The sequence below is a fragment of the Phalacrocorax carbo genome, chromosome 10, assembly GCF_963921805.1.
Source record: "Phalacrocorax carbo chromosome 10, bPhaCar2.1, whole genome shotgun sequence".
NCBI lineage: Eukaryota > Metazoa > Chordata > Aves > Suliformes > Phalacrocoracidae > Phalacrocorax > Phalacrocorax carbo.
The window spans coordinates 9,736,585-9,763,725 of NC_087522.1; the positions used below are offsets into that span (position 1 = coordinate 9,736,585).

Here is a 27,141-nt window from a genome sequence, read left to right on the forward strand (position 1 = left end):
TACATTCCTTTCCCTCTCTCCCATTCTCTCTCTGATTGGGTTACACAGAAATCAAAGTATTTTATTTCAAATATAATTTGAAAAGCTGAGCTTTCTAAAATTCACACAAACACCTCTCCAATGAACCTTCCTTTGAAGAGGAAGTCAATCTTGTGTTCTTTCTTATCACAAAGCTGCCATTAGATGCTTTGGATCTTTTTTTTTTTTTTTCTCCAAATGGCAGCATTTGGCTTTAGAGAGTAAAGATCAATGGTTACAAGAGAAAATTAGACTACAAACGGTGTCAAAAAATACTAACATATTGTTTTTGCAAAAATTATAAACTTAGGTGGCAGCAGATAGTATTATCTGCTAAGAAGGCAGGCTCAAAGTTTATTAGAGTCAGACCTACCCTGACAAACGCAGCAGTCTTTCTGGAATGACTTCCTTTCATCACCTTTCTTGTTTCCATTGCTAGTTGGTTCACAGACTACACATAAAAACCAAAAGCAAGTCATTAAGAAAAACACATAGATTCACTAGGTCAGTGGCAAATAACAAACTGCATGTTTTACTGCATGCATTTGGAGGACAGAAACTGCCAAAAGGAACCCTGATACAGTGTGCCCTCGCTGTACTATTTAGTTCTTACTTTTAGAATTTTACTGACAGTCCCTTAAAGCAAACATGATTCTGAAGATTTGTGAAAGTAGACTTGTTGAGTTATTCAAGGCTTTAGATAATCCCTTGCTTCCCAGCTATAGTGCTGTCATCACTTCCTTCCTGGCGTAAAAATCATGATTTCTAGCTAACACACATTAAAAAAAAAAAAAAAAAAAAAAAAAAACCAAAACCAAAACAATAAAAGGATTTAAGATAAGATAAAATGTTGCAAAGGAATCAGATGCAGCTAATGCTCATCTGACATGTGACTTAACACAGAAGAGAGATTAATCTTCCCAATCACAGCAGGACTCTGCCTATATCTGCAGCCAGACACAGTCTAACCTCTCCTAGATGAAGGATTATAGAAGAGAGAACCCAAATTCTGAATGCACAGAAGTGCCATTTATTTTATTAGACATGAAATCTCTTGCAAAATAGCCAGGGTTTTTTTTTGTTGTTGCAATGATAGCATGCATGCCTGTCAAGCAAGAACTTCAGACAGTTTAGGGTGATAAAATGAGAGACGAGATCAAAGTCTACTTTAAAAAACACCTGATAAAAAGACTTCAGACTTATTTTGACATAGACTAATAACCTGGGCAGAGAATGGGAAAACTGCAAAGATATCCCCACTTATTAGATAATGTAGATAAACTGTAGCTTACATGAATCAACTGGATGAGAACAGGCTCCAGATTGCAAAACATTGACCTGGCTTCAACATAGAAACTCAGCTGTTGTTCAAAGTCACGGCCAAATGAAACCTATAAAAGACAAAAAAAACCCCAAAACCCAATATTTTACTATTGCAGGCCATTAACTTTAATAAACATAAAAGTGCATGCAGACAAACCACAGCTATTCAAAAGTCAAAATCCCCATACATTGGTAAGAAAACCCCCCATCATTAACAACAAAATAGCACCTGGGGAATCTGTCCTTTTAAATGTCTACTTTCCAATACTTAACCTTCAGGGAAGCTTGGAGGTTTTGCTAAGGTGTTTTTTGTCCATACTCCACATGATCTTCTACTTTACAGATCAATTATTTATCAAGAAAACAAAACTTAAATCCTAGATTTGTGAATTGTTTTCAAAACTAGCAGAACTCTTGATTCTTTATGGAACCGAGACAAAGGCTTGGTATAGTTCATACTTAAAAAGCAAAACAACAAAAACCAGAAAAATAGAAATAGATCAATGAATCTGTATTCAGATTCCTGTAATTTCTAGTTGCTACAGGGCCTCCGAGAAAAATTAGCATTTTCTTAAATAGATATACCAGTAAGAAAAGCAGGTCTCCCTCAAGTTTGGTTAATAAATATATGCTTCCATAGTATGGCAAAAGCCTGCAACCTTGCATGCTGGCAGGAAAGAAGTCTCTTGTGTGAAAACACCTTACTTCCAACCCTCCAGATTTAAAAAAACCAAGTGCTGTCAGCTGGAGTGTCTCAGCTGTCAATTAAAAGCCTAGCAAGAGAAACAGTCTCCAGGCAGTCTATATTTATGTATTCCAATGGGATTTTTTTCTAATAGAAATACAGGTTGCATTATTTATTATTTCTCAAGCCACATGCAAAAGAAGTTTTTACAGAATTAAAATTAAAATTACATTTAATCCATACAGTGAAAGGTCAAAGGAACTGCACCAGAAAACAAAGGATTGCTTCTTACATTCCATACAAGTGTCTTTGCCTTTTGTCTATTTGTGCAACTGCTGATTTTTGAATTCCAGTCTCAATAAAACTTCTCTAAAAATTTAAAATTTTCACTAAAAAAGCCTGACTGTAAGGATGACTGTTACAACTGCTTTTCCCTCCACATCTTAATGTGTGCTGGTTTAAAATTTATAGCTAGGCATTTTGCTGCTATGGGATTTTTTCCCCCTAAACCAACACCATAAAGCCACATCAAACATTATTCAATGTGGGAAATCCTCCTAAAGGAAATTATAGAGTATTATACAGCATATACAGCTTAATAAAACAAAAATATATTAAAAACATATGAAATAGCAAATTATTGTAGCTGAAGAGAAAGCAACCATCTAGACATAAATTCACAGAATTGCAACAAATAACAAAGAGGACAAGATGAGACAAAGCCTGTCAGCTCCGACTGAAAGAAAAGCCAAGTATTGAGGGTACCTGGTTAGAGAATAAAAAAAAAAGCTTGAGAACATCTCCCTAAAACAACCTGACAACTCAAACACAACAGGCAAGAAAAAAAGATTATACTGGGATATGAGAGAGGAAAGGGTTAAAAATTAATTTCAAGACAAAACAAGTGGAGTTTTTGTGTGACTACTAATCTGATGATACAAAATATCTTATTTGTAAATTAAGATCAACAGAGATAAGGATAACATACAAGTTATATTTATTTTGTGGGTTTTTTAAAGCTGGTATTGGCTCCATTTAGAGCTGGGTAGTGGAACTTCATTCACGTAAATCAGCAATCACTCTGATGCTACAATAGGCAAGACTTTAATTGCTGTTTAACTTTTAAACACTGATGTTTTACACGGGACTTAAAAAATAGCAGAAAATATGATTAAATAAACAACATGTGTACTTTAAACTCTCAGACTGCACCATGTCAGCTTCAACACTGTATGATATTTCTTTCAACACATGCATATGGTCTTAGGCAAGTCACACACACAGTCTCTGATTCAGCTACATAGGCACCTGTTTCTCATGGGCATCTCACAAATACCCGAGCTATAAGGTACACCACAACAGTTGCACACAACTGTCACTCACCATTTTTATGAATCCATTTATCAAAGCTGCTAACATTCTTTTCTCATCCTCAAGTGTTAAAGCACTGCAAGAGAAAATTTATATGGCAAATTTTAGAATATCGCTTATCTTATTTATCTGTAAAGGTTCAAATGATACATACTGATTTGTATATTGTTATATACATATAAAATAGTTATTGCACACTAAGACCACTAAGCTCGTAATTTTAGTTATAAAGCAATAAAACTAATTTTAATATTAATATCACCAAGTCAACCATGCACAAAACTAAATTCCAAATTAAAAAAAAATGTTAAAAATGCTAAGGGAGTCTTCAGATTTTACAGAAACTTTTATTTTGACAAGAGGAGAAGGAAGCTAAGCTAATGTTCTTTACTGCAGCAAGCAAATGGCTTCAGTCTTGTGTTACAACATGAGAACTTCAGTAGGAACTGATTATAAAAACCTAAAGAAATTAGTAAATCTGTTCTTGGAATAAAGTTATCCTATTTAAGGGGAAAAGCTTTTAAAATACACTTTAAATAGTATATGTAACAGTTGATGTATTTATTTTTAGAGACAACATTAGTTTACTGTTTTGTTTGGTTTTTTGAGTTTTTGGTTTGGTTTGGTTTTTAACTAACCCTGTGACATAATTTAAAAAATAATTAATATCACCCTGTTACAGTGAGGTCTTTTTGATGTTTTAGGAAGAACTGAACTAAACTGATATGTAAAAGAGTTTTAAGGTTATCACACATACCTATTCTATAGCAAGAGTCCAAATCTGATTTGAAAAAAAAATTTACATCACATGAAAAGCCAATAAGTCAAACCTGTTTCACTGAAAATGGATGAACACAAAGTTAAATTACAATTAACTAATACAATTTAATCCTTTTAGTATTATATACTTGCCTCCAGTTTTGACCCTTAGTATATCAGTTACCAATTTCCTAGCTCAGACACCAGATGGGAAGAGAACAATAGTTTTATTATACAAATTCAGTAAAGGAGGAAAGAAAATCTCAGCATGATTAGCTCATTAGTGCATTGCCAATCAAAAGAGTCAACTGATGGGCTCTGAAAGGCTCAGAAGACTTGTAATGAGATCTCCGGGTCAGTTATAGGTTTTCAGTTCAATTCTGAATCAGACCTCTACCAGCCTAATGGCTGTTATCCTCCAACAGCTGTTACGGGGGTTAGCGAGCTCTACACAATGGGTTGGGAGTTTCCTAAACCAGGATATAAAAACAGATGCAGGAGTTACTTTAAGATAGTTAGAATTTATGATGATTTGCCAATAAGACATGACACAACAGAACCAAGCTAATGATGTACATCATCTTAGCTCAGCTAAAAGAACTGCTGGTTTAAGGGATTTTAAGGATCCCGGTAAACCATCCAATTGTTTTGGCAAAACGTCAGAGGAAGCACTAAATATCCATATCACCATAAACTGCTTATTTTTTTTTAATAAGCTGTTTTAGCTTCAATATGTTGTTCTATTTAAAGGCTGAAGTGGCTTTTAGTGCAACATACAACCAAATAAGGTGCTCTAATCCAAAATACAGCACTCTAGTTGGTATAAATTAGAATTACATGCCAAATCTGACTTCTTTATTGGCAATAAATATTGCATTCATGGCATATCAAGGCTGAGAAAGTTACAGGTTCCTTTACAGTGTTTGCCATACTAAGAGGCTCTGGGCTCTGAGTGCCAAAAGAAACTGTGCCCTTACGATTCTACTCAACCCAAACCAGAAGGAAAGAAATGAGATTTTTCCTCTTAAGATCTAAAGTTTGCAGCATTGTGATTCTGGCTCTGTTTTCAAGCAGACACAGACTTCTGTGTGATTTTGCAAGTTACCTACAAATCACAACTCTTTTCTACATCACACAACTGCTATTCGAACAGTGAGGGTGCAACAGAGCACCCAGGATCCCTAACAACCTCAGTACTCAAAGTCGAGGGGAAAGAGAAGAAGAGGATTTAGGGGAAAGACATAGATGGTTCGAAGAGCTTCTCCTCTGTTCTAGCTCCCCCTGCTCAAGTTCCTAGAGATAATTTCAGATGACCTTTTAAAGATTTCACACCCCTTTGTAATGGGTGAAAAAAGTGGCCCAAAAAAAGGTATGATTGAGTATGGCAATCTGTGCTTTAAGAGCTATGTATTCACTTAGATCTCAAAAATAGTTTATTATTCACTATAACTCAAAGATTACATTGGCTTCACTCTCAAAAATATTTTTAGAAGACTGGACTGTTTAGTGTCTCTTCTTCACTAGAAAACTACAAAACTGTTGCTACTTTCCTTTTAAAATTCTGCTTCAGTATTCAAAATAAAGCAGTAATTAAAGAGCAAATGGTACATGCTGCCACTTCACTGCACAGCTCTTCCCTCACTGCTAATTGTATTCATGTCTTAATCCACCATGAAACAGCCTCAAAAATGTGAAACTGTACAGCAAGCAGCCAAACTTTGCATAAACAATAGTTATTAGTATGAGTAAAGTTAATCTTACTTCACAGAATCATGCATCGTCTTGCAGATATGCAGAAGAGCATTCAGTATAACAGGATCCTTTGTAGATTCCTGCTGATGCCTATAAAATGTTTTAGAAAAAGTGATCAAAAATCCTGCTCTGTCGAAATGAAAAGCAATGAATAGAATAACACCAATTTAATCCATAATTCTGATCATCAGCATTGAATGACACTACAGAAGCTTTATATTCATTTTTTAACTAATGGAACTCCAAAGATCATATATAGATGTACAATTCCAACAAATGCCAGTGAAAAAATCATGTCTTAATACACGGAGCTTACTGCTAAGCCACGGAATCTGACTCCTGAAAGGAGACAACAACCTAGACATGTGATACATTGAGGCCATCTAAGAACATCAAAACAAAGCAATCCTAGATCTACCAAGAAGTAATACAGTTTCTCAGCTACCGATGGACAGACAGGAAAGATAAATGTCACGTTTAGGTACAGAGGCACACGTGCAGTGATTAAGGGGCTGCAGCATCTCTATCTGAGCAAAGGCCAAGAGAGCTGGGGCTGTTTAGTCGAGAGAGAGAAGGCTTGGGGGGAGCTTCTTGGGTAGAGCTTAGCAGTGTATATAAATACCTAAAGTGAAGGTGAAAAAAGTGTTTCAAGAAACCTGTTAATTATTTTAAAACAAAAGGACTTCTTGACTTTTACAGTATTTGAAGATAAAGCCTCATCTTCTAAATTAATTTTCATCTATGGAAATACCCATATTTCTACATAATGGAGCTTGTAACAAGAGACTGCCTCTCCTCCTCCATTATGCCAAGGTAACAGTTCTGTGCTGTCACATCAGCTGGAATATGAAATAAATTTTATAAACCAACTAAGGCAACATAAATTTTAAAAAAAGCTCAGAGAAAAACTACTCTATTAATCCACAGCAAGTCAGCATCAATACGATTAATTCAATTTCAGCTTTCTTTGTAAGCAGTTACGCAGTCAATCAACAGATTTACGAAATTGACACATTTTAATTTTTTTTTCCCATAGTCTGCAACACCTTCACAAGCTAAGTGGCCTATATACTGACCCATCTTCCCTATCAATCTTTCAATACATTCCCCACCCCAGACCCTCCAGTATGCATTTAATCTCAATATTCTCCACTTACTTAATAAAAGATTCCATAATGCACTTGCAAACCTCCACTCTCACACTTTCCTTCTGGAACATATCCAGAAACGGCAAGAATTTCTCCTGAAAGTACGAATACATAAACAAGTAAAATTAGGTATTTTATAAACAACACACTAAAACAATAAATATTTTGGATAAGTTTTATAATCACAGCTACTTTAGTTAAAATTATTCTAATCTTTTTTTAAGACAACAATTCATCTTAAAGGATGAAAGAGTGGAACAAATGGAAAAGCACTGATGGCTGAAACGTGTATAAATTTATTGATTGCAGAGATCCAGAATAAAACACAAAACACAGAACTGTTTGAATCAAATGCTACAAATTTTTTAAAACAATCATATGCTTGAAACAGCTTAAGATCACAACAAATTCAGACATCTGTGGGAAGAAAAGGTAGGATATTATAAACAGTGAAAACAGGCCACACACCAGCAACCATTTTGCATGTATCCAGGGCAACTTAGGAAGGCCCAAGACATTCAGATTTTCTTCAAAGATAAGGGTTTACGTTGTTAAGACACTGAAATACTTAGTTTCTGTATCATTTCAAGAATACAGTAAGGGTAAGTTTTTTCAGAATTATCTGAGCAATCTGTGAACCAGACTTGACTCCAAATCCACAGGGTCAGTCTTGAACATCACTCTTCAATCAGTTTCAGTACTTTGACACCCGCTGTCTTTGTTCCTCTTTCTCTACCTCATATACAGTCTCTGACATCTGAGTTTCACTTTGTTACAATGCCAAACTTAAGTCCTATAACAGAGCACGTTAAGTTATGTATCGTAACACGGAAACAGCCTTCAGCAATTACACAAACACACACACACAAATAAACAGTATTTGATTGTCACTTATGTCATAGTAACAAACTTAGAAAGATCTAATGGCCTAAGTAAAAAAAGTATAGAAAATTGGAATTAGAATAATGAATATTTAAGTAGTAAGCAGCAGAGAGCTTCCAAAACATTTCTGCACTTATCTACTTGATAAAGTCCTCTCACTATGTAGGCTTGCAAACAACCTAAATATCCAAGTCAGTTAAATTCTCTTATAGGAACAGTGCAAAATAGTTCTTCCTAAAAATTTATTAGAGAGTATCACTTACCACTGAAAAAAGCAGAGAGAAGTCATAGATATATGTAATAACTTTCTGAATAATTGACTGCAGCTAAAGGGGAAAAAAAAAAAGGGGAAAAATTATTGTAATACAAGTTAAACAGGAGGAACTGGAGCTCCGTGCCCACTCAGAAGGGTACGACACCTCAAACGACTGGGGGATCACAATGGACGGTTACAAGCTCTTTTGTAAAGATAGGCAGGGTAGACGAGGTGGGGGAGTTGCGCTCTACATCAAGGAACATCTTGAATGCATCGAAGTCAACTATGGTGATTGTGACTGCTCTATCGAAATTAAGACTATCCACACCAGAGATGATTATTCTCTAGTTATTCACAGAAAACTGGGTTGGAAGACACTTCAAGCATTCATTGACATAACTTCTCTCCCCAAAGCAGGATCAACTACAGCTATGCTGTTCCTAACACTTGTTTTTCCAACGTGCTCTTCAGAACTCATATGAAAAGATACTGACCAGCCTGCCCAGGCTTTATTTGTTCTTTACTTTTATAGTTTGGCAGATTTATGGTCTGCATGTCCTCCAGCTCTCTGGACTAAAAAAATCCCTACCAAACAAAAAGCCCAAACCAGTTTGTTAAATCTTCTTTTGCAGGGACTTTATCTACCCTCAAGTAACCACAAAAACCACCTCTTCAGCTAATCCATATTCCACCTGGCAAGATCACATACTGCACCTGGCATGCAGTCGCAAGAACTAGATACAGTAATTCTCTGAAGCCTTAACAATATCAAGTAGAGACAGATTATTTTATGGCTTACTTCTGTTTAAATAGCCTGCCATGATGGCTGATTTTCCTCAGCAGAACACCACTGTTGATGTAACAGTTAACTACTGCTACTTCTAAATACATCAGTCGTTCTGGTTTAGCATTTCTCTGAACTGAAAGATTGATGTGCAGGGGAAAAAAGGAGGAACAAATCACAACATTGCACTGTTCAAAAAGGCTTCCCAAATTATAGCCAGTGTTTAAAAATATTTTGTGGTAAGAGACATCAGTAATGTTTAAGCACTAGTTTCATCTAAGAAAAGGCACATTGAATTTTTACAGATGTGGCAAAATAAACTCTTTACCTGTGGGTAAGCATCTTCAAATGCTCGATCAGGAGTCATGTGTTTGATAACATCAGCCAAAACTGTATTGACCTCCCGCTTCTGTGTGGTGAAAAACGAGGTTACAAAATGCAGTAATGAAATCAGTGCATAAATCAAGTCACTGAAAACCAGTTGGATAATTTATTTCCACTTGCCCAAGCATCAGCTTTCTACGGAGCTCTAGTTAGGCCAGGAACTTTAGCAATACCTCCAGTAAATCCTTACTTAAACTGGTCCAACTGCCAATAAATAAAGAAATATGCAGTGCTGTGGAGTGGTGAAGACCCCTTCAAAGCTGCATCTTTTGTCCCTATTCATCTTTCATGAAAGGAAATACATTTTTTCATTCATTACTGAAGTCCTACACACATACATTGAATAGCGACAGCTTTTCCATTTTTAATACCAAACTGCTAATATAGGGGCATAGTCTGTATTAGAAAACCTTTAAAGGACACAAAGTAATTTTCACGTACCGTAAAATGTCTGCATGTATACTCCACCCACACTTCAGCACAGTTGATATAATCCTAGAAATACATGTGTCTTATGATTACCAATATTTACAGGAGGTTATGAGAAATACACTTGCAAACATTACACTTAAAAGAGTTAACTCCTGAGGTATGATTCATGCAGACCTAAAGATCTAGCACTAATGACAAACCTCAAAAGTTGCTTACGTAGAATTATGTTATGGAGAATTAAGTTATGCTTAAGTAGAGCTCAGAAAAGTGGGGATCATATAAAGATATTACCAGGAATCGTATATTTTGGCAAATGTGTGCATCTAGAAAAGGTAAACCATGTCATGCTAAGCATACCCTTACTGAACAACTGGCTACAGTTTTGCCCCAAATACAGAATGAGTAGTGAAACAGAGTGGACAATAACTCACCTGTGGGTTCTTCAGCTTTGTTATAACCTTCCAGGCTTCATTTAATATTTGAAGGCGATCATTTTCAGGAGGATCAGCCAATGCCAAGTTTAATCCCAAGGAGCGAAAGAGGAGATGCTGAAAGTTAATGAGAAAATTTAAATTAAAAGCAGAAGATGCATGCCCAACACTGCTCTACCTGGTACAGTGTGCAGAAAGATTTTTTTGGATGAAGCCACCTTTTATTTAAATGATGTGCAAGTTATGGAGGCAACTAAGAGTACAAAGAACTCTGTCAGGCAAGGAACAGGAACTGTTACAAATTACATACAAAAAGTTACCTTTGGGAATCCAGATTCATCACACTCCTTAATCATGCCAATGAAGTCCATAGATCTTGCAGCAATAAACTCTGCTCTGAATGCTGACATTACTGAATTCAACAGCAAAGCACTACAATGAACACAACACAAATCAACACAGCTAAACATCAACTAAAATTTTTTTGTCCCTTCATTTACATTAATCTGAACTGCTAAGACTAACAACTGCCCAGCACGTATTCTAAATTTAAAAAAAGGGGATAATGAAATAAAACCCCTCACAAATTGAGCTTGCACTGATGACGAGTAATAGTACGTAAGTAAACCAAGAAAATGTTAAGCCATCGGATAAGGAGAAGCTAACCCCACCTATAGAATACTTGTTCCACACAGGTTTTTTTGAAGCCTTCATTTTACCAGAAGTTTACTAGAAAGATCAAGTAAACCAGGAGTAGCTGACATGTTTAGAAATTCACTCTCTCTTTTCAACTGCAGTTCAGAAGCATACTTTAGCAGGCACATCTCTGTTGAAGTGTTTCTCACTAAATTAAAATCTGTATGCATCATAAAAAGTCCAGTGTCTAGCAGCTGCATTGTTAGGATTAAAATAAACCCAAACAGTCCTTATTGCACAATAACTGGCAATGACATATTTAGACATTTATGATTTATCATTCAGACCCATATTTGTATTACTATCAAGCTGAAGTTACTGACAGAAGAGTGAACTCACTGTGTTACTGTAAAAACCAGTTTACTGATAGATTATTCAAACATAAGAAACAAAATCTAGTATTATTCAAAAGGCAATTCCTTTGGGCAATCTCTGCCATGAGTTAGCACAGAAGCTGCCTCATAAAACACTGTGTCCTTCACCAGTCTGGAACAGACAGGTTGGATACAGGGTGGTTTACCTTGTTGGAAATTCTATGGAGCGCTTAAAATAGCCCAGCATCCTCTGTGTTTCTGACTGAGCATGAGTGGACCCGTTGCAATTTGACTGAAATTTGCATTTTATCATTAGACAGGTACTTTCAGTTCACTAGGTATACGCTTTGTAACACACAGAGAAGCAGGTTGCCACTTTTCATTTAGATGGTTGCAAAGTAGTTCATGAAACATACTGAGATTATTTAAAGATTTATATACTGATGCCTCTTGCTTTGTAATATCTTGACAGTCATGAGAAGACATAAAAACATGGAACTCCACCTTAAAAGAAAACTACTGCGTTTTATATATCATCTAAACCTGATTATTCAGCTTCCCAATAAAAAAAAAGACATGTCCCAAAAACTTTTCTTTAAAAAAAGCCCTCGTTATACTCAACATTTTGTCCTTCCTCCAAAGAGCAAACAGACTCAAAGAGAAGGGAGGCACCTAGCCCATCTTTACAATGAGAAATGCTAGAAGGTGATTCAAAAATAAGTTCCACAAAACAAGTCAACACCTATACAAAATAATTAATACAGCAGAGTAGTGGATTATTTTTACCTGTATTATACACTCTGATACAATAGCATCTTCACATCACATTTTTAAAATCACACTTTTCCCACACTCCTTAGCTCAGTCACAGAATGCTAATGCTGGTATTCCTCATCTAAGTGATTAACATATCTTAGTTCCTCAGCCACTGCAGAATTGGACTGTGCAATGCACATCAGAAGAAAAGAGGTGGCTGAAAACTTTCACAGACCTCAGCCTACCTACCCAATAAAATGAACTGAGATTAGCTCATCTGCAGACCAAATTGCAATCACACAGCTCAGAAAGTACATTCAAAACTTTCAGACCATCTTCCTGAACTACTCACTGAAGGTGATTAGTCTGCACACAGACTTCTAGGAGACATTTGGGATACTAATTTTAATGCTGAAAAAAGCAGTCGCCTAAATATTACCATCTGCCAAAGATGTCAGCTGCTTTACAACTTCCTTTGCAAATGGCATGTATAGGCTGACTGTAGCCAGTGGAGGCTAGGGGGAAGGAAGGGGAGGAAAACAGAAAAATGAAGCACAACGAGGAATCAGAGACATGGCTGATGGAGAACACAATACATATCCTGCACTTTGGCTTAGGAGCCAAAATGGAGCAACCAAGACAAATTAATCAACTTTTGCTCTACAAGTAATCTACCATATTTTAGAATTCATCTCTGGAAAACAGATGTTCATAGTCATGATTTAGTAAGCTACTGGGAGAACAAAAGCTATACTATGCATCCAAATAGTGTTTTCAAAAGGGAGAGAAAGAATTTTATTACAGGGACTCATGCGTACTCATTACAGACTTGCGTCTACTACATTATTCAATACTTACTTGTTCCCCAATTTTTTACATCTCTCCATCATCTCAGTAAGCAGAACCTAGAAGAATTACTTATTACAATTAGTGAGTAGAGACTCTGCAAATAATTCAGCTTTCATTACTATAGTGAAGTCTACTAAAGGCTCATTTAATTACCTACCCAACACATTCCAATAATCCTGTCTTATCCTGCATTTACAACACAAGAAAACAACGGTGTAGTACAACATAAAACACACCTACTGGCATAGGTACAGTGGCATTTTAATCCACAACTCCATTTAATGGAAGTAAAATTTGCAATCCTTCAGCCACACCATTTCTCAAAATAATTACTATTTGCCAGCCAGGTCAGTTAGGTCCAGCAGGAGAGGGGAAGATTACCAACTCTTTGCCACAGAATGCAAAACAGACAGACTGGGATTAAAATAGCCTGATGACTATGTTAAGCAATTACAAAGCTACAGTTTACTCAAATCGTTTTTGTATCTGTTTGACAGAAGAAACTAATGAATTCAGGAAGTAAAGATTAAACTAGTTAAAGGACAGCAACAAACAGGAGTTTAAAGTGGGCTAACTTGAGCTTTGTGGAAATGAACATTCTTCCTGTATAGAAGAAACAGGCAGTTGTAGCTAGGCTCTTTATACTCGCCTTCACTCTCTTGTAAGTGCTGACTGAGGTGTTTTTTAAACAGGAAAAATTAACCCTTCACCCCAACACTTCCTTTAGTATCAAGCATTACCACGCTTACTTACTTCAGGAGCACGGTACGCAATACACTGTAAAATCCAGTCTATAGCAGGAGAATATAGAGTCAAATACAAAGGAATCTCCACACACTGTACTACCAGCTGATTCTGAACAGTATCCCCATGAATCTGTTGAAATAAAAGACAAAAACATGTTGCTGTGCAAAGGTATTTAATAGGAGCTATGATAAACTGGACAAAGTTTGTATATGAATGGAAACAACAACAGACAAGATCACAAAATTACACAGATAATATGAAGCGTTCCTCGCATGCTGGGGAAAAAAATATCAAGCTCATAGCATATATTATTGAAATACGGAAACATACAGTTTCAACTTATCAGAATGCATGTAAAATTTCCCATACTATATCTGGGTACAGGAACATCCCTAAATCTAGATTTAAGAAATTCAAAAATTTTAAAAAAGCATGCTGTAGTTTGGTTAAGGAGTGTATTTATGTAATTTTGCAAATAAAAACCCTATTTGCTTACTTGTTTGAATGTTAGAAGAAAGTCAAAGAAATTTTTGTTAAGGCTTCCTTTGAGCTGTGGTGCCACCTCCATCCCAACCTGTTTTAAGAGAAAGATTTTATCTGCATCTATCATCTATGATTCTCCTTCAACTATAAGGAAAAAATGCATTTTCCAGAGGAATATACGTAGTCACACACATCAAATCAACAAACAGCGCTGAATCACATGCTTTTGACTGATTATTTCCTTGCTTACTATTATAGTTATGTCCACTAATGACTACCCTGAGGTAGTTACAGCTGTGTTTAAACATGGATCTCCTAACATCAGCTCCAAGTACCTGCAGGCAGTGAGGAAATCAAGGTCTACCCCTGTGCCTGCACTAAACTGCCTATATTCATTGTATGCAGAGAGCCTACCATGACGATCATTTTAAAAGTCAGTCAAAGTTCAGAAATTGCTTAAAATCATGTGTATTTATTCTGTGGATAAAATGAAGCAAGGACCCCAAAGGAAAGTATTAATATATAGATAAAATATTGATAAATAACGCAAGGTGATACACAAACACAAGGCCTATGTAGTAAAGCTGGAACTCCAAAGGAAAATAATCCATACAGGACTGTTTTCAATCACACAGACAAAAAATATAAAAAAATTAAAATGTGGCATATTACTAAAGAAAAGAGAAAGACACAGAAGTGGATGAGAAGTTCGTAACAGATCAGGCTTAAAACCACCGCAAAGAAACACATCTCAACAGCCTAAGGATCCCCCCTTCAAACAAACCCAGTGTTCTAAGTTTTTGGGATCCCTGAGCACATACAATTCTAGCTGACTTCATCGCAAAGCAGAGGTACCTTGCACAGACCCAAGCCAGCCATCTATCACTTTTCTTTACATATCATTTTCTTTCAAACCATGAGGCTTAAGAGAAATGCTTTCCTTTGCCATGTAAAGATATGGTTCTTTGGTTTCATGCAAATGTTTATTCCCACATTTTACTACACTATGGCTTTAGACATATTTTGTATCAATACTACAGTTTTCCTATTCAAGAATTTATATTTTTAAAAAATCTTTTTTCATTGTCTTCATTGTGAAAGTACTAATATAGCATCGGTAGCTGGAATACAGAAGATAAAATGCCTTTCATTCCAACAAATTTTCTTATTTTAAACAAAAGTCAGGATTTGAACATCTAGTATTTTATTCCAATAAAAATTTCACTATTTATTTCATACGATCATCTCTGTGGTCAAAAAGAAGCATGCTAAACTATTCCTTACTACATAATTGCAATTACTGTTACTAATTATTAGCCCTAACTGCTCTATCATTATGCATCTGCTTTAGCTGTATCAGAGCAGTAAAAGGTGGACTGTGCATACAAACTGTTCCCTAAAAAAATCTTCAGAAACCTGGCACTATGTAGCAGGAATGATTAGGCTATGACAAAAATGCAGACATTATTGTGTTTCAAGACTCAAATAAACTGAGCAGCTCTTCTACTAGAGAAAACCAGAGGTTAACAATTACTTGCAGATGCAGGAATTCCTATGGACACCCCTGAACAGCAGACCAAAAGCATACTGGACAGTTTATTCAAACATAACAGATATCAACACTGAACAAATTTGTATTTCTTAATGGCAGCTAATTTCATGCAAGTATTGCTAATCAGCAGCCCTACCATTTTCCAACTATATTTGAGATCTTTGCAATTACTTCAAAAATGTAGTTCACAAATAATTTTCCACTACTGATGACTTCTTGAATCATTTTAGGGTCTCTTCTTGGGTAATTTTATCTTGGCTGAGCTGCTAAGGTAACTGCAAGAGTAGCTGAGGACAAGAACATAGCCACACTGCGCAGTCAGACAGAAATCCACTGTCTGAATACTTTACCAAGTGGCTCTTATGCCAAGGAGCTTGCCAGCCCTCCACCTGCCACATACACTCTAGCAGTAGAAGGAGGAAGATAAACATAGGAAAAGTGCATATATAAACTATGAAAGCAGTGCCTAGCAATCAGACAACAGCATGTAGTCTCAAAGTCCAAACTCTCTTTCCACTTAGGTCCTTAATATTTTGCCCTACCTGAAGATGAAAGACTGGTATAAGCAGCAATTAAAATTATTTTTACTTATTATAAACACTTAAAGATTCCCTCCATTATTAAAACAAAAAAGAAATTATTATTTTTGGTTTGTTAGAAGGAAGAGACAGGCTGCTGACTACTTCAGACAAAACCAGTACTTAAAAGAAACTTTCCTTTAGCGGCAGATCTAGCTGCAGTAAGTCTTTGATACAGATCTGAAGTGTTAAATAATAGCCTACCCTGCAAAGGTATGCTCTTGCATAGACTGCAACCAGTGGGTCTCCGATTCCTCTAATCATAGACGTTAACCGTGGGAGACATTCCGAAATCCCCCTGTTAACATTTTTCAGAAATGAAAATGAGATTTAACAATCCATAAGAGAATGATATCGCCTACAGGTAACTTCAGTAGCTGCCTCGTAGACTGACAATCGAGCATGAGTTATAGAAACACCTACCAAAGAAGAAGCATATTAGCACAAAATTTTATTACAGAAGTAAAATTTTATGTGTAATAGTAACACATATCCTATATTCAAATTGCAGTATTAGCCATTAGGAATAGTGCAGATAGCCAGGTTGGATGTCTGGCTTGTAAAAGACAAGCACAACTCAAAAACTCCTCCTCTAGTTTGGAGGAACAGCAGAGCTCTAGAAGGGCTGTAATTCAACGTGAAGAAATCATTCACTTAAAGCAGAACTGTCTGAACTCCCTTGTAAGTCTCTTTCTCCCACAGGTCCTTTTTGACAGAGCTGTACTAGTGCCTGGAGTTGAGGCCCATCCATTCCAGTAAAAGAACCACTTTTTAGGGATAATGAAGTTGTCACTATAGTAGCAATTTGGCTTACATCACTCATTTCAAAATATAGCTGAAAAAGGATGATGACATGTGAACGAACATTTTCAGCTCAGCAACTGACACTGTTTGGCAACATATAAAGCTCATACCAAGATTTTCAGTAGATAACAGTTCATTGCTCCTAAATTGTTTCTCCAACTCTGTCTCTAGCAATGCAACGTATCAATATTTTCTTTTCAGTTTTCTATCCCGTCTTTTTGCCATTTTCCTCATCTCAACAATCTTGCTTCCCCCTCCACCACCTGAAGCCACTAGTTTTTACTTTGCAAACTCCTGATGTCACAGTTATACATACATTCCAAAGCTGCAAGCACTATTGCATTCCAAATTGTACCGAAGTTCACCTTGAATTTATTCCATGCAATTCTCACTAAAAACTCCCAAAACCTCTCAGTACTGCTTATTCTCAGATCTACTGAGACCCTATCCACTATTAATCACAGAACTTGCATGCTTAACTCCTTAAATTAGTTTATAAGCTTGCCCATTCACTTCCTTCCCACACTTAACATTTACTCTTACATTTTGGATAAGAACTTATTGCACTTCAGTATTGCTGCTTCCACATAGCTAAAATGAAGCCAAGTTAAGGAACAAAACTAAGATGCATGCCATCTAAAAAACACAAACTTCTATACCAAATACATATCGAACAAACTATTTCACAGCCTCCTGTAATTAATTTCACTATGCTTTGTTGATTTTTGATTTATCTACAAGATTTTTATTGTTTCCCAAGTTTTCACACGTCAACTCTACTTTATCACTGCCACACTGTTCATAGCCAATAAATCAATGTTTGGTTTACAGTGAAACATGACTCAAAATTAAATTCAAACCATAGAGCCTGAAACAAACACAACAAAGTCAGTATAAACATCAGATTGCTCTGGGTTTTATTGAAACACACATGTTCATTTTTGGTAAAGTCTATGAAAAACCTGCAGACACACTCCAAGAGCCTCATTTGACAAGGATACAATCTGGGAATGAGTTCTCTAATAGAAGCAATCTTGAAAAACCAGTTTAAGCAAGTTTCTTTAGCCGTATCGTTAACACTCTCTGGAGAAAAATTATCTGGGGAAAAAAAACAATTCAAAAGTAGTTACATTCTTTCTGGAAACAAGTTACACTTCATTCTCAGTTTAAAATTATATTCTCTTTCTTTTCAACAAGGAATTAGGCATACCATAATAAACTAGGCAATATGTTTGATTCTCAGGTCTCTCTTGCAGCAGTAAGAGCTGGGCACACAGACAGCAAGAAGAGGTAACTAAAGCTTCCATCATGCGTTAAGTAACATTTCAGAAGCTAAAGTCAAGCATTCAAAGCTAATCTCAGATCTGCTACTTAGAAATCTAACCTCTGCCTCCCTGCAAAAGCAGAAATTGTAAAAAAAAAAATACAGGAAATCTAGCAAATACAAATATAAGAATATTGTAATATTATAACAATAACAACTACAAATATAATAAATGCATACTACAAAACAGATTCATGCACTCAATACTTTAAAAGGCTTATATATTTTTAAATAATATTATTTAAAACAACATTGCAAGAAGCAGGACATACTAAACGCTGACAGAACACTTATTTTTGTGGGCTAAACATCTAACACTGCAGCACAGTTCTCTTCTCATGAGCTCTGGGACTATTTGTCAGCTGGCAGCAAGAAAAAGGTGCCACCCCAGGGTGGAACAGATGGGTTATGGGGACAATGCTCTGGTCAGGCAGGCATGCAGTTGCATGGCTAACTGCCTCCTCTTTCTCCAGATTGCCTGGAACAGAAGGCAAAAATGGGCTTCTTGGGATCTACCCGAGTCCGAGGCAAGACGGTTGGGAAGGATGAGTCCCCTCTTCTCAGCGATAAAGCTACACAAACAGCTTCTGGTGTGAATGTCTGCTTCCAAGCTCCTGTGAAACAGTTTTAAAATACCAATACTCTCCCATCCCTGCCCCAGAAGGTGAGAAGCTCCTGTCCCACAAGAAAGTTTCCCCGCTTCTGACACTAGAGAAGCACACGCTAGATGCTGACTGAGTACAAGAAGACACTCTTTCCCATCGAGGACCACAGGACTTCTCGTACAACTTTGTTTTGCTTGGTTCCCACAGGGCAAGCATGGAGGTTGGGCCTGAAGTCCCTGGGGGTTCACACTGCTGTGCACAGCAAGCACAGCCCAGGTTTTCCTTCTCCCTCCCACTTTTATAGCTACTTGGGAAGTTCCCACCAGCAATGCCCCTGGCAGCTGTAAAGCTGCAGCATGAGCTCAGCTCTCCAGAACAGAGGTAACTGTGCCCAGCAATCATGACATGCTACAGGAACTGTTTGCCTTCATTAATGTTTATAAGAACAGTTATCAGAGCTGCAACAACCAAATTATTTTAAGTATTTTCTCTAAGTTTATTTCAAATTTAAATATTTGCTGGTTTCAGGCTTCTGGCTCAAATCCTATGGATTTAACTGTAACCTAATGGTACTGTTGCATTGCCAACTACAGAGTAAGAATGTTTCATATTTTAAGGACATGCACTTATTACACTCCAAATTGCAAGGAAAAGCCCGTATTTCAATAGGATGTTTTGGTGCCTTCCTAAAGAAGTGCTTTCATATACATCTCTACTGTAAATATCAAACTGAACTTTTACACTGTGTTAGAACTTCAACTGAAAAAATGAAAAGGGCCCAAGTTAGAAAGCTCATCTAACAGCCCGCTCCTGCTTCCAAAATTCTTCCCAAATTAAAGCAAAACCACCGTTTCCAATGTAGCAACAAAAACATCTATTTACCAAAAACTAAGCCTCTCAGCTTTGTCTGTGTATTCTTCACAGTTATAATGTAAACTTGCATAAACACTGTGAATGGTGAAAGCCATAAGCAATGGATTTTGCTCCATTAAAAACTAAAAATTACCAGATTCAAATCAGAACTTTTTTCATAGGAAATAAAGTAGCATGGGTCCTATTTAACCTTTCTCAAATTAGTTCAGACATGATTTTTTCAAGGAGCACAGTAGAAACAAGCATAAAGTTACCTGGCAAAGAGACACGACTGTCCACGCACATTGTCAGAATTCTTTCATACACTAGTTTCCCTATTTAAAAAAAAAAAAATCCTTCATAACAACCTAACAAACTGTAAAATACAAAATGTTAATACAAAGGTTCCCTCTCCAACATACACTGAAATTAGGTGGAAAAAACGTCCTAGAACACTAACATTATGCTGCCCTCTAGTGAGGCTGAAATGTTAAGTCTGAATTTAGCACTTTGCACACTATAAAAAAATTTATGTGGCTCCCTTAAGTGCAGAGGTAGCACGCAGGTCAGATATCTCCCAGGCCAGGAAAGCAGGGCCGGTGTTGAGTCTTTGCTGAGTTTGGATATTATGTTATCTTCAGCAGCTTTCGGTAAGTAGGAAAGAACACAAAGAGGAAGCAAGACATGAAAAAACAATTGGATCCATGTCCTAACACATCCTGCTAAACATCAAAATACCCTTCAATTTTGAATGCTGTCAAAAATTTCTTCCATAACATGGCAGAAAACCAAAAGAATTGCATGAAGTGGATGACAATTTCACTTTAAGGATCATTTTAAAATTACAAGAATAGATTAAAAAAATCAGGAACCACATTTTGATCACTTCAGAGTCCCTATTCAGCTAAGGAAAGACTTTTACTTCTGTTCTTCAAATATGAATACAATGAAATACTGAGTCAAGAGGCTGCCAAAACCAAAATATTTTCATAACGAGTGTTTTACATGTTTTAAATGCAGAGATCATGATGTTTCCCAAGGTTTTGTTCTAGATATTCACTAATAAAGCATAGAACTACAAAATGAAATATTTTTATTTTAAAGACTTCACTCATAACAGTTTTTGAACAGTTCTGACCGAGAGTCACTTCAGCACTTTTTGAGTGTTTTCTACCATTATAAAAAATTAATGTCATCATATTAACAATTGTGTAGCAAGTCTGGCACATTAGATACTTACCAAAAGTATCAAGGATATCTGTAATTAAAACAAATTTACTTGGATAAAACTGGATTACTGTTGTGTCCGAAAGAAGCTTAGAACACTAGAAGAAAAAAAAAAAAAACATAACAAAGAAACATCTTAGAGGACAATTCAAGTTTCTGTTTTTACTCCAGACATGCTAGAACAGATTAATATATACAGATGGAAAGAACCAACACAAACTATCCAGCAAAAAGCACAAGAATCTCTAACATAACACATCATGGTATTCTCTGTACTTTTCAGGTATTCTTCATTTCTAGCAGAGCTAGTCAAGTCTGTTTCTCCCTTTGTACAAGGTAATCTACAATGCAGAATTTCAGCTGACCATGCAGATCTGCACAGTTGTTCAGACAAGGCAAACGCTCTCCCAGAAGAAACATAAAAACGCACTTCTTTTCTAGAACAACTTTAAGGACATTTTTCAGTTTCTCACCATCTCTCTAAGCATCCATATCAAACACAAAATTTGGTATAGACTAAATTAAGAAACTATTTTAAAAGTTTAGCTAATGAGCTTTTCAACACAGCTTTGCAGCTCACATCACCAGTTCAAACATTTGGAAGCAGGCCAGCTGAGCCTGCCCCACAGTCAGCTCCAGGGAGGAATCTGTAATCCATCAGCGCCCACAGGCACCCAACATGACCATGGCAGCTGGACTATAATTGTGGCTGGTACAAAATCACATCTGAGAACATATTAGCCAACTTAGCTCTAGTATTGTTGAATGTTAAGTCCAGGTAGAAACACATCCATGTATGAGTTTGAATTCAAAATACACACTGAAGAATGAAGATAATTTTAAGACATTTGATTAAGCTATACTTTGTTTTGCAAGGTGGTGCAAAAGCTGCAGACTAACCTGGAGTCAAAAACTTTGGCAGAAGTTTATTCACAAAAAAATCAACTTCCACCTGTAGAAAACAAGCAAGTGACTGGGGAGAGAAATCTACCTTCTCCCTACTTGAGCCAAGTGCGGCCTTTGACCGCAAGTCTTCTCTGGTCTCTATTTAAGACTGACAAGTACAGTATTCCCTGTGATCTCTGTCCCTTCTCTCTCCTTCATCAGGAGACAGTTCTTCAATCTCGCCAGAATAAATAAGGTTTTTGTTACGTGCCAAAAATCCAGGAAGCAATCCAATACCCCACAAGACTGCTTTGTTTAAACAAGATAATCATAACATTTGAACATGCTTAAATGAGGAGCACACTTCGTCTTTTTGCTTTATTCATCAGGGAGGAACTTAAGAGTGTGCCAGGAAGACAGGTGAGAGCATTCACATTTTACAACCAAAGCAGAATCTTCCCTACCGTGTGGTAAATCAGTCACCTTCAAAGAATGGTAATTCAGTAGCTGCTTAGGACCTACACATACCATGAACACTTAATCACCACTTTTCTTAGAGCTCACATACATAATCAACTTACTTCAGCTTACTCTAAGTAGCTTAGCTTATTCCATCTTGACAAGTAAAGTATCTTGTAAAAAGGCACTTGAGGAATTCACGTTATAAATTCAGACCCTGCCTTAATAACCAGAATTCTCCCTGCACTTCAAGCTCTGTAAAACTCTCATATGGAGAATGGAGGTTCCATCCCCAATGTCCAAATAAAAGATCTTGTGTAATTTCATCATTAATTCTTAAATCAAGATAATGCTGCCATTCAAATTAAAATTGCTTTTTCCAGCCCAGTATAGATTTCTGAAAATAACAACCAAAAAAAAAGGCCAAACTCACTCCTCCTATCACGCACTAATCCATATGTGATACTAACGATAGACTACATATATAATCACAGCCTGATGTCAAGAAAACTGCTTAGCTCTTTAAGAGGATAAAACATTCTTAAAATTATGTTATCTACTAGGAAGGACCACAAGGAAAGTTCAGTCAGGTTTCTACCCTATCCTGCTTTATAACTAGAGAATTATTACTTACAGTCTCCTTTATGAAAGATTTTTGTATTCATGCTAATTACCCAAACACTTATTTCATTCTTACTCAGTCTTCCAATTAATGATGAGCATCTGCAGTGCGAAGTTCAAGTACAAAGCGAACAATACACAGACAACACTTTAAGAGATGAACGTATGCAATTTTGATACTACTTTCCTAAAAGAAAGCACTGAATCTCATCTTAGAAACTACATTATATCAAAATCCTTTGTGAAACCATTTGTAAAACAATATATGGAAGTATCAATGCATAGATTATCACTGCATGTCAGACGCTATATATATGTATATGTATTAATGCACTGTAAATATAGTGCATGTATGTCCCTCTTCTCTTCCTCCAGACTTTAATATTGTATTCTCTTTCACAAAGATATTCAAACTTTACAATGCTATATATGGATTTTTTAGAAGAATAGTGCTGATTTCATAGTATTACAATAGAATATTAGTCACCCAAGGTCACATATGATTTTTTGATCTCCGTTCATTTATATTTCATTTCCTTTATTGTCTTTACCACAATTTAAGATGAAATTACTGCAGCTTTCACAAGAGTATCCAGCACGATAAAAAAAAAAATCCTGACTTTATATAGCCCTACTTGATGACTATTAGCATTACATCAGTTTTACAGCTTTTAAGGATGTCATTATCTCCTCTGTACTCTGATGCACTCTGCCTCTGGCCTTTTTTTAAAGAGCAAGCCAAACAAAAGAGCATTTAATTGCCCTCTTCCCCCCTGTCTCCCTCACAGCCCATCATCCCAATTAAGCCAGAGGAAGACTGTGGAGAAGTTTAAAAAACAAGACAAAACAAAATCCCCCAAAACCCAAACACTTAAAAAATCTGGAGTTGTTTTGTGTACTTTGCTAGGGTCCTAAATCAGATTATTCAGTTGCCTTAGAAAGTCTGGATGGGCTAAACACTGACATTCAAAAAGCAATGCTGGTATTATTTGGGGTGGGGGGCAAAAGGGGTAGAGGGGGAAGAGGAGAGGAAAGGAAATTACATGGCCTAGAAAGAGTTGTCATCACCACATGTTATTTTTCTTAATTATCCCTAAGCAGGTAAAATTTCCAGAACTGTCATTTAGCTACTCTCTTTAATGAGAATTCCATCCCACATACTCTAGTCAAAATCAATATATAACAACAAAGTAGAAAAATCCAGCTGTTGTCAGAAGTCATAAAACTCTGAAAGATGTGGGTTTCAGCGAAGAACGGAAGAAAATAGTAGTAATATAATAGAAACCCTTCTTTCCCCAAGAAAGAAATCAGACAAGTCACACCATCAAACTCACAAGTTCTGTATAGAACAAAAATGTAAAACTGACCTGGATGACTATTTTCAGGGCTTTTACTTTCTGATCAGAGGACCAAGCATCCTTCAAAGACTGGTTCAGCTCTTCAATTCGGTTCATGTAATCCTGCTGAGTCAAATTCAACAGCTCTTTCTGTGACCCCTGGCAAGAAAACACAAGTCTACTTAGTAAGAGAGGAAGGGAAGGAAGGAGAGTGCTGCTATTATAGAGTCAAATCACCTGGGGGGAACCCACAAACCTTATTACAGTATTACCTAATTTCCCCTTTTTACCTTTGCAGCATCAATATTGCAGGTGTTTGGCACAGGAGTGCATCATAACTGCTTTGGTTTTCAAGAGACATACATGCTGGTACCCAAAGTTGTCTGTGACATCAGAAATGCCGGACTATTTCAGTGGTATTCTACTCCTGGCATGATCAGGACACTATACCTACACATAAGCATACTAGCACCTATGTAGAAGCAGTATCAGACAGAAATGAAATGTTTTGCCAGCCAGGTCCTAAGAAATTTGTTGACAGCAAGGAAAATCTGTCTCAGTAAGAGCCCTCACTAAGAAAATAAAACTATCTTCATTTCACGCTCAGTACTGGAGCATTCTTGTGATCTTTTTTCCAGAAGGTCTTACAGACCTTATAAAAACATTACATATCAAAAATAAACTAGTGAAACACTGGAAGCAGAAATAATTTTTTAAGCTTTAAAACCAAACTGACACAGGAAAAAAGTTACTATAAATGCATTTAGAAAAAATCAGAAGATGGTTCTGGAACAGTCTTCAGTATGAGTATGAGTGACATCAAAACTACCTTCAGGACTAGTTTTGACAAGTTTATTAAGCTGCATTACAGAACAGGTTTCATAATATGATAGTCCAGAAGCAACCATCTAGATGAAGAGGTGAAGAGATAAAATGCAAATGCAATTAGTTTCACACAAGGTTACATACTTCCTTATGATAAAGGGTACTTTATATTTCTACTACAAGAATCCAATCCTTTATTTGTAATGTGTGACTATTAGAACTGCTAGCTCAGGCAACAGGCAATCTGAAGTTAGCTAAGAGGCAGAAGTTTCAAAACAACATTACCCAAAACAATTCTAGAAGTACCCCACAGATTCAGGTCTTAGGAAAGTAAGTTGTGAAACACCTCATCTTTGCACAGTAAAATACTGCAGTTCGATAAATAACCTGAGTACTCAGTATTTCTATCAAGCATGTAAATGTAACTTCAACCAAGGTCAGGCAGACAGTATGCAGCTTCTGCAACAGGGGCAAACAAAATTATCAGATGTTAATACTATAAGGCTCCATGAAGTTTCATAGCAGCTGCAGACCGTACGCAGTACCAAGGTAAACGAACAGCGGCAGATCAAGTCAATTTTTCGATCTCAATATCTAGTGATATAAAAATACGATTCTGCCTGAATTCTGTAACAATAAGGATTGAAATTCCTAGAGAAATCCCACGGAAAGTATACATCTGTCTGAATACTGCATAAGCAAATGCAGAATCAGGACTGTCTTAAAAGGTTTCATGAAAGATTTTTATTTCACAAATTTATTTCACTTTTAAAATGGTGATGTAATTGGATCAGAAAATTTTCTCACCTCTTCCAGATCATCCAGTTCTTCTAACCTTGTCCTCACTTTTTCAGAAACTGCTGAGCCAGTAGTTGTAGCTTTTCCTGTAAAGAATTACATGGTTTCTTTAACATTTAAACACTTGGACTTCTAATGGGAAACGAACCTGAAGAGCTTGACAGGCTCAGACAACTAGTCAGCTTTGGTGACAGAAGACAAGTGGTTTGATTCATTTGGTGGCTATTCCAGAAGACACACATTTAAACTTACTTACAGTTCATTCATTTTGAACAGGGAATGACAAGTAAGCAAAACTGAATATAAATGGGTTTTCTTGCAAGTCTTGCTGGTAAGGAACGAACCACTTGATGGAACCATAGGATAATTCAGGTTAGAAAAGCCCTACAGAGGTCTTTGTCCAACTCTCCTCCTCAAAGCAGACCCTATTTTGAAGTTTTAACAGGTTGCGCAGGGTTATATCCAGTCAACTTAATGGTATCTAAGGACTGAGATTTCACACCCTCTCTGGACATCCTGTTCCAGTGTTTCGGCCATCCTCATTCCAAAAAAGTATTTCTCTTTTTTTTTTGCAGCTGAAATGTTGCATGTTTACTCATACATAAAAATTCTGATTTACTGTGAATCAGCTATGTCTACTTAAGCCTGGATTTGCTTTGCTAGAAAACATAATAATATATTGAACATTTGGTTCTTTTTTGAACACTCAGCATACAGCTGAAATAATTTCACTTTCATGGAAAGAAAATAAATGAACAAGTTCCCAAGGGACTTGTTTGCTTTCCCTTCCAGCAAGCAGAAGAGCTGATAAACGTGATCCTCAAAATATTATTGCTCACTTTAAATGGAAGAAAGTTTTAAGCTACAGTGGAAGACAGTGAATTCCATTTGCTTCCACAACACTTAATCACAAATTCATTAGCCTACAAGGCATACAAGACAAGGTGGTTCGGTGGTTTGTTTTCAGTAATTATTTTAAGTGAAAATCCAGCAGAAGTCTTATTCAAAAAAAACCCCCATAGCCCAACCATATGTCAGAATGGGAGGAGGAGAGGAAATCACATTTCAACTACTCTTGACCGCAGATCTGTCACTGCAACCTACCTCAAGCAAAATTTGTTACTGTTAGATACAAAGGAACTGCTTACCTTTTTCAGATCCCACGTACAGATTCTGTGAAGAAACAGAAAAAGCAGGCTTTTAG

The 27,141-nt window shown here is 36.5% G+C and overlaps 1 protein-coding gene across 1 annotated transcript in view; it reads right to left on the reverse strand.

Annotated features, from left to right (window-relative positions):
- Positions 1 to 27,141, reverse strand: part of VPS35L (VPS35 endosomal protein sorting factor like) — a 56,794-nt gene that overhangs the window by 22,547 nt on the left and 7,106 nt on the right. Inside the window, exons 5-25 of the mRNA XM_064461787.1 lie at positions 27,086 to 27,110; positions 25,947 to 26,023; positions 24,345 to 24,473; positions 21,026 to 21,110; positions 20,061 to 20,120; positions 18,006 to 18,102; positions 17,548 to 17,595; positions 16,405 to 16,498; positions 14,084 to 14,161; positions 13,594 to 13,716; positions 12,850 to 12,896; positions 10,546 to 10,657; positions 10,226 to 10,342; positions 9,804 to 9,857; positions 9,307 to 9,387; positions 8,202 to 8,264; positions 7,066 to 7,151; positions 5,918 to 5,998; positions 3,410 to 3,473; positions 1,311 to 1,409; positions 392 to 469 (exon numbers count right to left, since the gene is read on the reverse strand). Coding sequence (XP_064317857.1) covers positions 392 to 469; positions 1,311 to 1,409; positions 3,410 to 3,473; positions 5,918 to 5,998; positions 7,066 to 7,151; positions 8,202 to 8,264; positions 9,307 to 9,387; positions 9,804 to 9,857; positions 10,226 to 10,342; positions 10,546 to 10,657; positions 12,850 to 12,896; positions 13,594 to 13,716; positions 14,084 to 14,161; positions 16,405 to 16,498; positions 17,548 to 17,595; positions 18,006 to 18,102; positions 20,061 to 20,120; positions 21,026 to 21,110; positions 24,345 to 24,473; positions 25,947 to 26,023; positions 27,086 to 27,110 — 1,698 coding nt within the window. The remainder of the gene's footprint in view (positions 1 to 391; positions 470 to 1,310; positions 1,410 to 3,409; positions 3,474 to 5,917; positions 5,999 to 7,065; positions 7,152 to 8,201; positions 8,265 to 9,306; positions 9,388 to 9,803; positions 9,858 to 10,225; positions 10,343 to 10,545; positions 10,658 to 12,849; positions 12,897 to 13,593; positions 13,717 to 14,083; positions 14,162 to 16,404; positions 16,499 to 17,547; positions 17,596 to 18,005; positions 18,103 to 20,060; positions 20,121 to 21,025; positions 21,111 to 24,344; positions 24,474 to 25,946; positions 26,024 to 27,085; positions 27,111 to 27,141) is intronic.